Raw genomic sequence first — 16998 nt, forward strand, 5'->3', positions numbered from 1 at the left:
ATTCTTGCATATCTATCATTTCCGATACTCCGGTCTGGAATCTCTTCCACAACGCATATCATCTGCACGCCACGGACCACCCTTCATCACCCGTCCAACCCATCGCACGGGCGGCATGAGAATCCTCCGCGCTCCCACGCAGTGCCACGGACTGTCTCACCCGGAGATAAGTGTGTATGCGGCGCGGAGTCGATGCTGACTGTGTAGGTGGCACAGTGCCCCGTACGCTTTTCCCGATACGGCAGCTCGTTTACAAGGAGGCCATTGAGTGAGATGTCTTGGCTGGAGCGTTTATTCTACAAAGGGTATGCTCTTCGGCGGTAAGACGCCACTGTATGAAATGGACCTCCATTAATGGAGATGTCTTGGCTACCTATGCTAGACCCTGAATTCTGGAAAGAGTATGCTTCTCGGGCGTGAGATGCCACTGCGTTGCTTGAGGTACTTTGATCACTTGTTGTTGGGGTAGCGATGATTCGGTTGAACGACGCTCTTCTGTAGAGGTAGTTGACGTGGGATCGTTGCTGATATGCCGGTCAGTGCGAGAATGCAAGGCAGATGTTTGGTGGGGATGATTGCCGTACGTGAATCTTGTTTAGGAGGATCGTACGACTACGAGTAACGAGGTCGATACAGATTGCGAAGCGAAGCTCTTGACCGACGAGCACTCGCAACAGTCAGACTCCACAGAGGCAATGAACAAATGGTGTCTTGGGTAGCGGAGTTGAAAGATGGAGGTATGCCTTGGATGCAGAAGAGGAGAGGCGTTAATATATATGGTCGGACGTAAAAGTAGCTGATGAGAAGATTAGAGAAGGAGGGGAAGGATAGCGATGGGGAGGAAGGCAGAAAGGCAGAAGAAATCCAACAATCAAAAGAGGGTTACATGGCAGAGAATTATCAGATGAGACGAAATCATATTGGATAGTCGTCAGTAAGGGCATATCTTCCCTTCGCACTGTTTCTGGATTGAAGCTTGTATAGTAACAGTGTGCCTACAGGCGTACTTCGCATCTGACAAGAGCTAGGTATGACTTTATCGTTAGTCATTACATGGGTAATCTCTATTTCGCATCGAAGACCATTGAATCCATTCCAGCTTCTCAGACCACCTTGCCGTACGCTTCTCATATCGAGAGTCTTTCAAGCACTAGGAACGAGCTCCTAGCAAGCGTTGATGTCGGCATCGGTATACACACAGGTGTCGCTTGGGCCCGTGCTAACAGACTTTGGCTCATTGCCCGGGGTCGTCCCTTCGAACTCCTCGCAAATAGTCTTGGTACCCGTAATGCATGAGTTCGTGATCTTAGCGGTATCGCCAAAGTTAGGGTTGATGCCAACTAATAATGTCAGCGGATATACCAATCCATGAAAAGATGTCAACTTACTGAGAGTAGATGTTCCACCAGTAGCCTTGATGCTGTCAAGCTCAACATGGCGGTCAACACTCTCCTTGCAGTTACCGCACGCCCGATAAAGCTTGCCAAAGTCGCCGACGGTAAACCCAGAGACCTTGAGCGTTCCGCCACCATTATGCTGCAGCACTTTGTCTTCCGCTCCACTAGCTCCTCCACCGGTAATAGTTGTCGTCGCATTCGCATCTTGCACCTTGATGGTAAAAGCATCTTCGCAAACAGCTTCCCACCATACGTTCTCAAGCGTGCAGGCACCCTGGCAATGGACACCTTCCTTCTGATTGGCGCCGATGATGACGTTTTTGAGCGTACCGCCTGCTTGGATGTCGAACACGGCGTCGAAGTCGTCGCCCTCAGATTGGCCTGTGCATTCGACGCCGCGATCGAAGGTTACCATGCCGCCGTCGAATTCGCCGGTGACTTTCATGGGCTCGGAGAGAGTGCTTTGGCCAGCGGACGCGGGCATGGTGCCGGTGGTAGAGTTGCCCGATGAGCTTCCCGAGGAGGTGGGCGCAGATGCGGTGGATGTTCCAGAAGACCCTCCAGAAGCAGCTGGAGCAGAAGCACTGACAATTCCGGAGGCCTCGCTGGGGATTGCTCTGCCGGCACGGTTTGGAAGGGCACGGTATGCTCCTAGCTCGGAGCGGTCAAAGACATGGACATTGCGAGGAACAGCTTGTGCACCGGACAGGATAAGTGCTACTGTGGCAACGGTATGAAAGGAGAAATGCATGATTCGTATAGGGTACGACAAAGCTTTGCACAGCAAATGAAGGACAAAAAGTAAGATGAGCTGTGTCTAGCACGAAGCGAAGGAAGAAGAAAAGAAGGTTGTACAAGAAGGTCCTGAAGTGAAGGTTACCGATGAGGGTGAGGAGTCATCGAGAGGACGTGATGATGATTCTTATAAAATGTCTCATTGTGGCTGTTCTTCCTCCCCTTGTGGCTGTTGTCACCGCGCCTCACAGGAGAGCATGATCGAGGCGGTCAGTGATATATTCGGTTATCATGGTCAGACCGATCGATGAAGCAAGCGCACGCCACTAAGTGGACACTACAAATGCATTAGACAGCGAGGGTAGGCTGATTTTTGCGAGTGTGCATAGGAGTCCAGCTTCGGCGCGTTCTCGAATGTTCAACGCACGTCGACTTTCGAGATCCAGAGCGGGATGCGCAATTTATTGGAGGCAGATTAGTAGTTTCAAGCCAAATATTTCTCCATGCGGTTTCAGGAGAGGGGGGTCTGGCGGGTTTTGATTTTGCGGGCCCTTTGTTTCAACCGGAACACGTCACCGAGCTAAAACACGTCACTCAACTTCAAGCTCGACAATGATCGCTCAACACACCCTTACTAGGAATCAATTACTTACATCTATGGGGAGCAACGGGAAGTGGCTCTTTGTCCTGTCCAATCCAGTTGGGCGGCGTCTTGACGCGATCTCGGAAAATGCATGCAGCATTCGAACCGCGTGAGGGTGAGAAGGGCACAGAGAAACTCCAGTGTAAGCTCAGGCTTCAAAGTACCGCACGAGTTTTTACTCCAACCTAGTAACCCGGTCTTCCATTAGATCTCCGAGGTGGGATCGTTACGGCTCGCACGTGAACAAAAGCTTGTTCGTGGCAATTTCACATAACAAAACTGTTGTGGTGATGACTTGAATATTGTATTTAACGGAACTTCCGAACCTAAGCAGTACATGAAGATTACATTTGACATCGTACATAGCCCAAGACGCTCACTCATCGTCCCATGGGAGTGCCGGGCATCAACGAGCCGGTAGTCAGGGAAGAGCCCGCCCTCAAGCGTGGATGGATCTCGCTCACAGAGCGCGCGAGCTTCTCAAAAAAGGCCTTCAAACACTTGCCGCTGATTGAGGTTCTGGAATTCTAACTCAAGACGACTTTGCACTTGCTGAGCGCCAGGGCTCAACTCCACGGAAGGGTCATTGAGTGTGGTCTCAGGAACGGCTATCATGCTCGTCGTGTCAAGCAGTCGACCGCGTTGCTTGCCGAATATATTGTATGTAATGACAGCGTCTTTTGATTCAATGTCTTTTGATGACAAACTACTGACTAGACGCCGGGAAATTAGCGACAAAGACATCATAAGGTATCAGGGCGTGGTACTTCTCCCACTCATCCAGACATCGCCTTCTCCTGCGAAGCGGAAAGTAACACTGCCTGACACCATGCCTTGGGTGTCTCTACGCCAAAGCATGACATCTGCTGTGCCATAGTGTTTCCGAAGATGTTTCGGGACGGCAAATTTGCTAACACGGGAAGGCGCAGGATTTGCGCGCACCTCAGTGGCAAAGAAGAGCAATTCCCACCCTGTGAGGAGCTGGAATAGCGTGGATATAGCTGAAGTACGTTAGTTTAATCAATACGCAAGATCTTGATAATATACAACCTAGTGGTACAGGCAGACTAAGATCAGTGGAAACCGGAATAGGTACATTGAGCGAAGATGGGATCAACTTTATAGCCTGAAATCGTGCGATTCTCCTGCCTTCTTGGGTCTGATTCTGAAGATCGGATAGGTATGTTAGACACTCGAGTCTATTTAAACGAACATTGAGCTGGTGATCTTGGGGTAGGGGTCGGATCAATGGATCTATGTACTGGCCAATGATATGAAGCCTCGAGGTATGGAGTGTGCCTTCGTGATGAGTGGAGACGAAGGGCTTCTTCCTAAATCGAGTGTCATCAATGTGCCAAGTATGTATCTCTAACGTGTCGGAAATTTGGAGCGTGGAGCCACCATCTTTTGGAAATCGGATAGTGTCAATGAACTTTCTGGCAGCGCCTGCGTCGTGGAACTGGATACAAGCTTCGTTGTTAGTCAACTTAGGGTTATAGATCCAGCTCCAGTGCCCACCGTGGCCGCGTGTGCTATCCTGTTGAGGATGGTTGCAATCGGACCATCGCAGAGTAACCGTGGCTTCTTCACATGAAAATTGTATGTTCGTGAGAGGAAGCCAGAATGAGTAGCAAATCTTCGCATTGGCGGAAACGAGATCGCTCAACACTAGTCTGCGTGTGACTTGCCAGATAGGTGTGTCATTGTTGATACGTGCTGTTTCGAAAATTTGAACTGTATTTTCAGCTGTACTACAGCATTGCGAGTACCTCTCGACGGTTGCGGACTGAGCGATGAATACTGCCACGAAGGAGTCTAGGAAGAGCAGTGCCTCATTTTTTCGACCGCCACACGGCGAACCGTGTCTAATTGGCCAGGCTACGCTATGAGCATGTAAAGTCTCGTCTGAAGGTGCTTCGGCTGCGGCTTGCGGTATAGCCGACGCCTCATAGCAAGCTGAATTGGATCGTACTGATGTGCCCGGTGTGGTGGCTGGCGTTTGTATCTGAGAAAAAACAGAACTGGCTGGGGCGATGCTCAGATTACTGCGTCCCTGCCTAACACGGATGGAAAGAGGTGTTCCAGAAGTAGATGCGATGCTAGAATTCCGCACCGGACGCGAAGATCTTTCGCTCCGTGAGCTAACAAGAGATCCACGATGGAAAGACCGGGCTGAAGAGGTGTCCGATCCAGGATGCACCAGGTCATTCTGGGTATGAGGTTCGACGTACGGAATTACATTCTGCGTTGGGCTCACAGATCGTTGAGAAAGTGTTTCGGCCTCAACTTTCCGGCAGCACGAAGCTAAGAATGTGGCCACTAAATTGTTGCTTATGGAATCTTCGTGGATCTTGTTCACCATGGTGCCAGCGTCTAATCGTTGCTTCGGGTCATGCCGCATCTAATCAACTGTAAGCTTTTGTCTTTATGTATTGCCTGCAACCTACCATTTTTTAGAACCCAGATCATTGGCAGGTTATGCACAGTATCATCTGACAAGACGTCGATCTTCTTAGACCAAGCCGCCATCTCATGTTCCCCAAACGAGCCGTAAGACAATCCGTTACCTTCCAATATATAATTGAAAGAAAAGCCTTTGACAACACTGAGTACCTCCAAGAACACGCATCCTAGAGACCAAATATCTGTTGTCGAGTTGCGACTAGCGTCCCAGCGGAGAACCTCGGGGGCAGCGTAACGGTGTGTGAAGCTGGTGACTCCCTCAGTCGTTCCATTATCGCTATCCGTCCACTTATGAGAGATACCAAAGTCGCAAAGCAAGACTCTACCGTCGCCTAGAAGGATATTGCTGGGCTTGATATCTTTATGACGAATATTCTTCCCATGAAGGAATTGTAACGCTGTGGCAAGGCAATTGAAAGAGTTATACAGGGTTGCAACATCTTGTTCTGAAAGTAAATCCGTTCGCTTTAGCAAATCCAAGAGTACTTGGTCAGCGATTGGGTCCAGGATGAGAGAGAAGCTTTCCAATTCCGTAAAGCTCGCCACGAGACTAACGACATGGCGATGGTATTGAAGTTCTTTCAATGCGTCTATCTCCTTCTTGAAAGATTCTAGCCGGTTCCGTTGATCTTTTAAATCCTTTAGATTGGGATTGGTCCTTCGCAGAAGACGCTTGCATGCAAAGTCCTTGCCCGAGGTTTCATGCCGGAAACGTCTAACGTCGGCGGAGCCGCCCACGCCAATTTGCCCCTCGTCTGTAAAAAAGTCGATCCCGTGCTCTATGTATCTGTGTCGCGGTCGAGATCTTTGCTTGTCTTGTTCGTACTGTCGCGCAAAGAATGGACGAACTAGGTTTTGTTCGTCCATTTGCTGCGGATCAGACATAACGTAGGACTGCGCTTTTGCAAACTCCAGCTCGTCGTCAAACTCTGGTAGTGAATCTGACTTGATCTTCTTCAAAATGGCATTATTCAAAGGCAGCCAGAAGTCATCAACACCTTCGCGCTCGAATCGTTTGAAAACATGATCGCCGTCCTGGAATCCCAACATGCGTAACAAGGTATAAAGTCTGACATGGTCCCTGTTCCAATATTTTGAATGTTTCGTCCAGTTTTCGCGGTAACACTGCCGGAGGCTTAGTCGTGTGCCGATAGCGCGGTAGACAGACTCGTCTATGTAACCTCTCTGGGGCTTTAGAGGAATCTTATGGTCTAGAGAGGCTTCGTTCGTGGCTTCGTCTACCTCCATCATGCGCTGATCGCGGTAATAGGTAAAGTCCAACTTCTGCGCACGAACGTGAAGGAGACAAAGAGCAGCGACCAGGCTGATGCCTGGAGCTGCGTTTCCGGGTGTTCGCCCTAATGCGTGACCAACGCAGCGATACGAGATGCATGGTGCTCGGGATGTGGCGCAAACTTAAACCTATCGTTGGCCGATCAGGCTGCAGATGGATCATTCGCGGGGTCCAGCCTCACTCTTACCACGTTCCAGGTGGTCCCTCACGCTTTCTTGGCTCGTCTTTCTACGCCATGGAAATATTGGAAGGCATGGCCAAGCTCGCTTCCCCATGTTGTGATGCTCTGTCGCATGCCCAATCAGGTTGCATTGGCACCGCAGCATGCATTGCCAGTGCCTAAGAGCCCTCAGGCTGAGAAAATTGTTGCCTGGTTGCCTTGTGTGACGTACGCCAGTGTGCCTCTTATAGGCGGCTATTGCAGCTCCAGCCTTTCCCGCTCAAATTTTGTTGATCATTGAAGACTCGAAGTATATTTCGACGTCCAAGAGGCATGGCGAGGGATGATTTGGATATCCAACTTTCTGAAAGAGGAGCCCACGATGAACAGAGTCAGACTACAGACGACGCGGATACCAACGGTATCTCGAACGAAAGCGAAGCGGCCCAGGCTGGCGTCAGGCGAATCGAAGCTGTGAGCAGGACTTGGACAACTGCATCCCTTATCATCGCATACGTCACGTACGTAAGACCCCTTCGGACCTTAGACCATTTATTGACTCAACAGTCTTTTCTTGATGGCCAATGTCACGTCCCTCGAGTTGCAAGTCACCAGCCTCATGACACCGTACGCGACGAGCGCCTTCCAGCAGCACTCCTTGGTCTCCACAGTCACTGTCATTCAAGGTGTTGTCAGCGCAGTAATCAAGCCACCGATGGGCAAGATCGCGGATGTATTCGGTCGACTGGAATCTTTCGCCATCACAATCTTCCTTTATACCATTGGATACATCCAGCAAGCTGCATCGGAGAACGTCAAGACATTTGCTTCGGCGCAGATTTTTTGGGCGGCTGGATTCAATGGTCTCCAAATCCTACAACAGATATTCGTCGCTGATACGACCGACTTGTCCAATCGCGCTTTGTTCTCCACCCTTTTTGATGTTCCTTTCCTCTGGATGGTATGGGCAGGACCAGAGCTGGCAAACATAATACTCGGTAGTACAACATGGCGTTGGGGCTACGGGATCTGGGCCGTTGTATTGCCTATCTGCTTCATTCCACTGGCAGTGAGTCTTTGGTCAAGCCAGCGAAGAGCCAGACAACGTGGACAAGCGCTCCCGAGCGCTTTCAGAGGTCGTACTGCGTTCCAAATTCTGGAAAACCTGTGGTTTGACTTGGATGTTTTTGGCTTACTGCTGCTTGCTGCTGCAGTATCACTCATACTTCTGCCGCTCACCGTGAGTAGACTTGTGCTTTTCACAGTACGCCTGCTGATTCAAGTTAGTTAGCGCCCAGTGCTGATGGAAAATGGAGCAACGGGAGCATGATTTCCATGCTCGTTGTTGGGATAGTGATTTTGATAGCGTTCCCTTTCTGGGAGACGAGCAAAAGGCTGGCCCCCAAGGCTTTCTTCCCGCCCAACCTATTCAGAAACAAGACTATCATTGCAGGAACTCTGATTGCGTTCTTGTATTTCAGTAAGCTCCACTGCTTGATGCTCGGAAGTTTTCAGGATCCAGGGATCCAGGCTAACCTTGGCCGCGTTTACAGTGGCATTCTACATGTCGGTCTTCCCTTACTTCTACTCTTACCTCCTCATAGTCCAGAACAAATCTATCACTACGGCAGGGAATATCACACGCGTTTTCTCGCTAAGCTCCACCGTATCATCCATCATTGTTTCGCTTATCATAAAGTACACCGGGCACTACAAATACTATGTCACTGTGGGATCTTGTATCTACCTGCTGGGAATGGGCATCATGCTTCGATACCGAAACGAAGACGCATCGACCGCCACCCTTGTGGGCACTCAAATAGCGATAGGAATTGGCGGGGGTATACTCAATGTCCCAGTCCAACTCGGTGTTCAAGCAAGCGCAAGTCACCAACAAGTCGCTGCAGCCACCACCGTGTGGCTCACGCTGTTGGAGGTCGGTGGCGCTGTAGGATCAGCTATCTCAGGGGCAATTTGGAGCACGTATGTTCCCCGCAAGCTGCAACAATACCTCCCTGCCGAGACCGTCGCGAATGCTACGATCATCTTCGGCGACATCACCACTTCTTCGGACTACATCACATATCCGCCCGGTTCGCCGACACGCATCGCAATCAATCGTGCCTATCAAGAGACCATGCGTCTTTTGCTCATCGGAGCGCTGTTTGCAGCTGCGCCTATTGTGCCGTTGACGTTCTTCTTGCAGAATTATAGACTGCGTGAGATGGAGCAGCCTGTTGAGGGTCGTGTGATAGGGAGTGCCAACGGGAGACGGGAGTCGGATAGTGGATTCTTGCGCCGATGGTTCAGAAGGTAGAGCTTGGATCGTGTACACGTAAATACTAGGGGGAAAGCGACGTAAAGCGTACAACATCACCAGCGAGCACGTCTCCTCAATCCCTATCAACTATTCTTGCATTCATGCGCTATATACGATGGTACCAACGCCGCCTTCGTAGAGGACGAGTGCTATCATCTTGATCTAAACCCTCAGCAAATTGATTAACAAATCTTCCACGGTAGTTAATGAGTGACCTGTCGCGGAATTGTGAAGCTGAAGGTCCAGATATCGACAACCCTGTGCTGAACTCTGGATCCTGAACCGAGACCTCATTCTCGTCCTCAAGTTTCTCACTACGGGCTCGGCCCTCTGTCGCTGATGTAGATCGATCAATGAGGGCATTCGTGCCTCGCGTTGCCTCGACTACATCAGTATAGCGAGGCTTGTTATACGTAACTTCAATAGGATCATCACCAGAGTCTTTTTTAGAGTCGTCCGGAACCATTCTAGCGAAATGCTTTTCCCAGATCCAGCCTATGATGCGCTGTGGATCATCTTGATTACGAGCAAGCCAGAGTTCGCCTTTCATGCCGATGACGTCGAATATCTATGGATGGTCAGTGGTTTCTATCGTTGAAGGATAGAGGAGCATGATCGAGGTGACTTACCTCGCCGGGCACGTATATCAGATACGGAATCCCGCCTTCCCTTCTGTCGTGACTAATGTTGAAATCAAATAGACTTGCGGCGAGAAACAGGACTTCTGGTTCGTCAAGATCTGATCCATTGAGGGGCGTTTCGACAGTAGAAGGGCTCGTGGAAATCGGCAAAGCAGAATTAAAGACATTGCTCGAAGGAAGGGAAGCCGGTTGAGATGGGATGCCGTGTCCACCTGATTCTACTTGCACGTCCATTTCGTCCAAGGAGTCTGGATCCGGGAACTCAATATACGGATACCGCTCAGTGAGCTCCGCCATGGTCAAGGTAAGCCCCTCGCGCCCAAAGCGATAATGCTCCGCATTCATCAAATCAACGCTCCAAACAGGAAGACATAATACAGAGATCACGGAGACATTACCCAGAGAGAGATCTGAAAAGGCGGACAAAGCGAGTGAAGCGCGTTGCGAGCTGTTGAGTGAGTAGATAGAGTCTCGAGGTCGTAGATTCCGATATACCCGAGAGCTACTAAGGTCTTCTTCGAAAGGTTGTTGTGAAACCAAGGGAATAGTCGTAAGAGTAGACGCGATTGGCAGATGTGGTGCAGCAGCCTCCGTTGAAGCATGGTCCGCTGCAATGGCGTCCAGGCGGTTTCTTAAGTCCATGTTACTGTCCACAAGCCCTTCAACCAACTCCACTAGACGGTGCATGTGATCTTCAGCTTCTTGCATCGATTCACTGTAACTGTTCACCACATGTCTCATAATCTCAGCCTCGTGCACTCACCACTGCAATATCGTCAACATGAACACCAAGCTCAGCTTATGCGCCTGCGCTCTGCCCAATAACTCTCCAACATCTCCTTCGTTCATCGTCCACTTGAATTTCTTTACTTTCCCATCATCCACGCATTTCTTAACAACATGCTCCAGATCCGAATATGTTGTCACACACGCCGTCAACGTAGCCACGATGTTCCTCAAACTTAACATCGACCGTCTTGCGGCATTGGTTTTATATGCGCCCATCAGGTAAACCTGTAAACGTTCGAGCGCAGAGGTAATACTGTTCATCTCGTCGAGGATCTGCGAGGCTGATTTAGGCGCGTCACGTGTGTGCACGACGAAGTGGTGCAGCATGGGGGCCATGCGCGCAGCGGCGGCGATAAGGCCCACCACCGCGGAACCGATAGAGAGAGGGTCCATGATGCTAAAGATGGTATAGAAGGAATGGGATGTTAGTTGCGAAAAGGCAACAGTCTCGGAGGTATGTCTATTCAGGCTGAGCGCTTAGTGTGGGGGCTGAGCCTTTGGCTCGCATTCAGATTACCACGACCCTTAGTACTTGTAATTGCACTCATGTGCGTGTACGGACATATCTATGTATGTTAAATTCCGATATGTGTCATATTACGCAATGTCAGACATTGGTTTATCAATTATGAACACGCTACAAAAGTCACACAAGATGCTCACTGCCGGCTTCGAACGGGTTCGCTGCTACGCGCTGCGACGATGAGAAAGCGTGCCGGTGAAACTCCCAACGTTTTCAGATATTATTAGAAGGCGCTACATACTCGTTTCGTATGTTACGTTATTATCGTTTGCAAAAAGAATGTGCCACCTCCCACGGCGCTAGAACTAGAAGTTCAACTAATATAGTGACTATAAGGAGTAAAGCATTAGCTAGATCTTATTAAACTTATCTTTTGGGCATAGTAGAGCCTAAAATAGAGTATTAAACTGTTAAAATAAGTGTACTATAGTAAATAAGCTAATGATTTACTCCTTGTAGTAACTACATAAGCTAATAACTGACGAATTTCTTATTTCAGCGCTGTAGAAGGTGGCACATTCTTTTCGCAAAGCGCCGATAAGGTCTAGTCATATCCACCTGTGTGCTTGCCTTTCGACCAGGTGTTGGCTCACACCAAAGGATGCATGTATCTCGACAGGTTTACACGACCTCAAAAACTTTCAGGCTCCATAGCCTTCTCTAATTTCCCTCTTCCAACTCGATTACGCGAAGAGCATATATCGAGCTCGTCATCACACTACCCGCCATAACCACTCAACAGAACACCAACAAGTCACATCAAAGCTATTCCCACGAGCGTTGCCTAACAGAACGTGATTGAAATGCCGAAAGAGAATACCACGGTCAAACTCTCCCTTTAAAGATATATTTCTTACCTACCTTAGGTACATAGATACCTCTACGGGTACAGATCTTGGCTATAGTGCAATCTTGGCTTCAGTACTATCAGATTTTCCAACTTCGGGCATGGTGGTTCGGCTTCTCATGTTCCTAGTTTTCATCGCCATCCTCCTCTCTTCCGCTTCTGAGTCGTCATCATACCAATTCTCAAGCTTTTCAAGTGTAGCTGGCGTGAGCTTGAACTTTGGTTATCCGAACTGGGGTGCTCCGAGTTCAAGGGGCTCTAAATTTTGACAGGATTTCAGAATCGCACCAAGGCGCTTGTGGAAGTCCTCAGCAATACCGTCCGTACGAAGATATTTAAGGTCCGGACACACTTTAGGCAATGAGGCGACAGCAGAGCTGCTCACATCATTCGCAACCACTTCTCGAGAGTCGCCGCAGTAGAATGCAGTTAGACCGCTCTAGAACTTCTCCGCTGCACTTGCAATCGCCAGAATATGCTCGCTATACACCGTGAAGGGTCGCACAAATTGTAACATTGTATCAACTTCTCCCGGTATCAACGCGTTACTTTACTCATTAAGCTAAAATCTCTGGTCGAACCCCACAAACCGAACGCCTTCTCCGATATTGTACGCTTCTTTTGGTTCCAATGCCCCCATGGATGCGGAACGCGAAGCATGATGTTGCTGGGAAAGGTATCTTAATCATGTCGATTGACATCTCCATACTGTCGGCTGCGATGACGAGGGACGCTTTCTAAAGCGTTGAGCCGCTGAGGGCGCTTCTGTGCACTTGCGGCCGGGAAGTCCCGCCTGGAATACACTCTGAGATTGTGCTGCCTGGCAATTCATTCTGCGGTCAGCCTTCGCAGAATGCATGAGCATGCCGCATACCATGTCATCATGCGGAGAGTACAAAAATTCTCAGAACCTATAGCATTGTACTTATTTTGATTTTGTTGTCTTAAAGGACTGTTCTCATAAGTGTCGGTCGCATCGCGAAAAAAGGTAGTGTCGCGCGTACTGGTCACAGGCTGTCCAGCCCTCTCTCACTCAACACCAAACAAACCCCAACGCTCCCAAAAGGGCAAAAAGAAAGAAGTTGTCGCTTCTGTGGATCGAACACAGTCTATAATTTGTCAGTTAAAGTTCGATGGATCGAACATTGGTTGAACTTACACCTCCAGATGTCATTCGAGTTGAACCGAAGTTTGCCGCCGAAACGGATTGCTTCAGTCTGGCGCTCTCCCAAGTGAGCTAAAGCGACTTCACGCTGATTGATGAAAATTGAAGCTAATGTAAACTATATATAGCTAATATGTGTCTGGGCCTCCATGTTGCGTGCGCGCTACGGAGCCTCGGAGGGGTAAGCGAAGGATGTCGAGTGGTTCGGCTTTGTCACAGGACTAGCCAAGCGGGGAAATACATTCCATCGTAGGAAGCGAAGTAATGATTGCCATGATAGATACGTTATAACAACGGTGCTGTATTGCTCGATTACACAACACATCCTTCCAAGCAGATCTTCTTAATCCTACATACGAAGCCAAAGAGCCGATGTCATTGTGATGTAGGTTTCGAGCATCAGTTCCTCGCTAAGCTCATACACTTTCACCATGAGCTACAACACTTTAAGGTCCCGCATGATCGTCGATGGCTCTCACAGTAGTTAGGGAGAGATCTCTTGCAGAACCTTGAAATGTTGCCTTCATGTAATGTTTGTTGCGCCTGCAGAAGGTAGCGTGCGCCAAGAGCCGACGTTTGCGCTAACCCGCTTCCTGACGGTCGCGCGCTACGACACCAAAACACGCCCATCAACACGACGTACGCGCAACTGTATCCGCCAAATGAGCCGCGACCGACGCGCCGACTCTCGCTCTCTCAACTCGTCATAGGAAGACCTAGTTGGAATATACATGGCTCCCTCGAAAAAGCGCGAAACGCGCGAAAACCAGTTCTACGATGTCGGCGTGCAAGGAAGGTGAGAGACGAAAGCGCAGTGAGTCGCGCGCTCTACAGGCCACTGACATATATAGGAAAACGGGCATCACGCTTGAAGATAGAGGCGTGCGCGACGAGCATGGTCTAGAGCCTATCTCCGGTATCTTCTCGTCGCCAGAGAAGTCCCCGCCGAGGCGCGTCTCGAATCGATCCGGTGGTACGGTCACAGAATCAGAATCCATGGAGCTCACGAGTAAGTGTTTTGCGAGATTGCGCACGCATCTGCGCTGTGTAATAATCGCAGAATGCATCTAACCGCAATTGCAGGTCCCATGGCTCAACCAACGCCATCCGCTGCCAAATTGCTACGCAGCGCCAGGACGCACCTGCCACCGCCCAAGGCGCGTTCGCCAATGAAGACTTCACTAGGCTCTTCTCCACGTCGCCAATCGTCTATGGGACCTCGAGCGCAACCAGACTCTGTCTCGAGCCCCTCCCGCTCCGAGTCCCATCCCGTGATAAGCCGACTTTTGGATTTTGAACAGGAGGAATCTAGTCTACAAGAGACGCCAGCATTGAGTGGCTCTGGCCAACGACGAGGACAACGCCGAAGCATATACAGCATCGAACCATCGCCTAGCCGAATTACCAACAGCGCGATGATGGAGGAGACGATACAGGAGGAGATATATGCGGCTGAAGACTCGCCAGTACTGGATCACGTTGGAGAAGAAAGCGGACTTCAGGATATCGGAAACGATACAGTCTTGGCCGCTGAATCTGAGGACATTGCGGAAGCAGAAGAAGAAACTGACGTAGAAGTCGCCGCGGACGAAGAAGCTGAGGTTTCAATGGACGTCGAGGAGGTTGAAACTGTTCCGGAGCCTATCAAGGAACCTCCGAAAAGAGGCCGGAAGCGAAGAAGCGATGCTGTTGAATCCGCGCCAGCAGAGAAAGAAGCTCCAGAGCCCAAAAAACGAGGACGGAAGCCACTCCAAAAGAAAGATAAGAATGCAACCGCTCCGCCTGCTGTACCATCGCGTCGATCCAAGCGGGTCTCAGACATCACTGAGCAAGACACAAGCACCCTTCAAGACGCCTCTGCTGGAGCTGAGGAAGAGGTGGAGCCTACTCCTGTAATTCCCAAACCGCGGGGACGACCACCGAAAGCGGCAGCACCGGTGGAGATGCCGCCCCCTGCAAAGAAGCAGAAGCGCCAGGCCAAAGAACCGGAGAAAGAGAATGCACAAGCAGTCTTCAAGAAGCCAAAAGCCGCACCGAAACCAAGAAAGAAGGCTGAAGACACGAATAATGGCTCACCATCGGAAGAGGAATCACTAGAAAGCGGAAAACTGGTCGATGTATATGGCAAACCCCTTTCGAAAGCTGATCTGGATCAAATGTCCACAACGACAACAGGGACACGGTTCGGCCGAGGTCGACATTTGTCTGTTTTCCGCGAACTGGAGCCAGACTCTGCGGCCACGGTGGGCCGTACTGGCAGACATCGCGTGAAGCCGATCAACTTCTGGGCCAACGAGGTTGTCTCTTATGATCCAACGGGGAACATGCAAGCAGTTGTGAACAGGGTGTATCAAGAGCCTCCAAAGGTCACAAGAAAGACGGGACGAAAAGGTCAGAAGAGGTCACTTTCTGCAGTCGAAGAAGAAGAAGACGAAGTGGAGATCCAACCCTGGGAGGAAGAAGGCAAGGGCCAGTTCGAAGGCCCCTACAGGGGATACGATGCAGCAAACAAGATCTCAACTGATAAGCTCCTCAAAACCAGTAAGCACCTTCTGATGCCACAATTGTAATGACTGCTAATTCTTGTAGCAATTGCCTGGTCCGATAAAGGCATCCACATGAGACCTCTTCCTGACCAATCTTTCAAATTCATCAAATTAGCCTCGGGGCACGTAAACGACGACGGGCAAAGCAAGGCCTACTTGAACTGGGGATTCATCGAGCTCGACGAAGACCAGATGAAACGCGCAAAAAATTCTTCGTCTATGCATATGGTCTTTCATGTTACGAGCGGCGCCGTGGAAATTCGGGTTCACGAGAACATTCTCACTGTACGACGTGGTGGTGTTTTCCAAGTCCCTCGTGGTAGGTCCACTCCTCTCTTTTCTCACTTTCATATCTCTGCCGCGCACATCGCGCAACACTCTTCCACCGATGCATGCCAACTTTCTTTCCTCTATACTACCCCATCCCCATCACACACTCTGTACGACGGCGGTGCCTTTATGCTTAACCCCGTGTCTTGTCCGACAACGACTAGGGGAATATGCATACATCACTCTGCATTTTCGCGCAACGTCGCACGCCCCCTTGGGAAAGCGAGCCTCGTGTGGCTGGTGCATGAACAGTGCGCTGCGGCGTTCCTCGCATGCTGTGTAACATGCTGCCCTGCTTGCTTGCGACCGTTGCATCGTTCGCGTAGGACGCACATACCAACCCCCACCCTCACAGGCTTGCTTTTTCCGACCTCGTACTACGTCTTCGCCTTTACTCCTTTGCTCTCGCGATATCTCTCGCCGACTAACGCATGTTTGACAGGCAATATGTACAGCATCAAAAACGTCGGCACAAAAACGAGTCGTCTCTTCTTCGCTCAAGGGTGCGAGATGCGAGTTCACGCCGAAGATTGAGCTTTCTCGTTTTGCTCTTCGATTCTCTTCACCGGACACACTGACTCGTTAGTACATTTGTGCGGATACCCGAAGAAGCGGTGAGGGACACCATTTGGCGGTGACTTCGGCACTTCTTCGTCTGTTATCAAGAGTCACGATGTGCGTCTAGGTTCTTTCGGATGCATGTCCCGGGGTTATGGTTACTGTTAGCGCAGCTTGATGTATATCGGTTCATGCTGGTTCGTGTGGGTTAGTGTACGTCTGCGACCGGTGAAGGTGGGTGGGACGCAGTTCGCGCTGTATTGTGGAGACGCGCGCATAGCGCTTGTTGTAGCTGCATAATGAAGTTATGATGGTGGGCGTTCGCGTTTTCGTCTGTGCACCTGCACCTGATACGAAGGGTCACGTGGGCGCTTGCAGACCTCGGGACGGGAACAACGCCCGCTCGTTTCTCAAGGTTACGTTCTCTTCAATACACAAGGATATCCTACCCAAGAATATCAATCTACATCTTCAACGTGTCGTGCAAATCATGTGAAGAGATCTCTAGCCACCCCCGTCAATCCCTCGCACTGCCCGACTACATCAAATCTATTCCGAACTTGGCCCTCTACACCGCCATTCAGCAT

The 16998-nt window shown here is 50.1% G+C and overlaps 5 protein-coding genes across 5 annotated transcripts; 2 read left to right on the plus strand and 3 right to left on the minus strand.

Moving 5' to 3' along the window:
- Positions 1 to 1164: 1164 nt before the first annotated feature.
- On the minus strand, positions 1165 to 2148 carry N0V89_009184 (uncharacterized protein; the record flags this gene model as incomplete). The annotated part of the gene is made up of 2 exons (XM_056217937.1): positions 1165 to 1340; positions 1389 to 2148. 2 exons carry the CDS (start codon positions 2146 to 2148, stop codon positions 1165 to 1167), a joined length of 936 nt encoding a protein of 311 aa, XP_056067202.1.
- Positions 2149 to 5148: 3000 nt separating this feature from the next.
- Positions 5149 to 6486, minus strand: N0V89_009185 (uncharacterized protein; the record flags this gene model as incomplete). Its single annotated transcript, XM_056217938.1, has 1 exon — positions 5149 to 6486. The coding sequence occupies one exon, from the start codon at positions 6484 to 6486 to the stop codon at positions 5149 to 5151; it is 1338 nt and encodes a 445-aa protein (XP_056067203.1).
- Positions 6487 to 7025: 539 nt separating this feature from the next.
- N0V89_009186 (uncharacterized protein) lies at positions 7026 to 9009 on the plus strand (the record flags this gene model as incomplete). Its single annotated transcript, XM_056217939.1, has 4 exons — positions 7026 to 7213; positions 7260 to 7653; positions 7980 to 8172; positions 8246 to 9009. 4 exons carry the CDS (start codon positions 7026 to 7028, stop codon positions 9007 to 9009), a joined length of 1539 nt encoding a protein of 512 aa, XP_056067204.1.
- Positions 9010 to 9118: 109 nt separating this feature from the next.
- Positions 9119 to 10835, minus strand: N0V89_009187 (uncharacterized protein; the record flags this gene model as incomplete). Its single annotated transcript, XM_056217940.1, has 3 exons — positions 9119 to 9580; positions 9642 to 10368; positions 10417 to 10835. 3 exons carry the CDS (start codon positions 10833 to 10835, stop codon positions 9119 to 9121), a joined length of 1608 nt encoding a protein of 535 aa, XP_056067205.1.
- Positions 10836 to 13708: 2873 nt separating this feature from the next.
- MIF2 (mitotic fidelity of chromosome transmission- protein) lies at positions 13709 to 15547 on the plus strand (the record flags this gene model as incomplete). The annotated part of the gene is made up of 3 exons (XM_056217941.1): positions 13709 to 13773; positions 13829 to 13986; positions 14163 to 15547. 3 exons carry the CDS (start codon positions 13709 to 13711, stop codon positions 15545 to 15547), a joined length of 1608 nt encoding a protein of 535 aa, XP_056067206.1.
- Between the last annotated feature and the right edge of the window lie 1451 nt (positions 15548 to 16998).

This window comes from Didymosphaeria variabile, assembly GCF_027946475.1.
Source record: "Didymosphaeria variabile strain IMI 356815 chromosome Unknown scaffold_7, whole genome shotgun sequence".
Classification (NCBI taxonomy): Eukaryota; Fungi; Ascomycota; class Dothideomycetes; order Pleosporales; family Didymosphaeriaceae; genus Didymosphaeria; species Didymosphaeria variabile.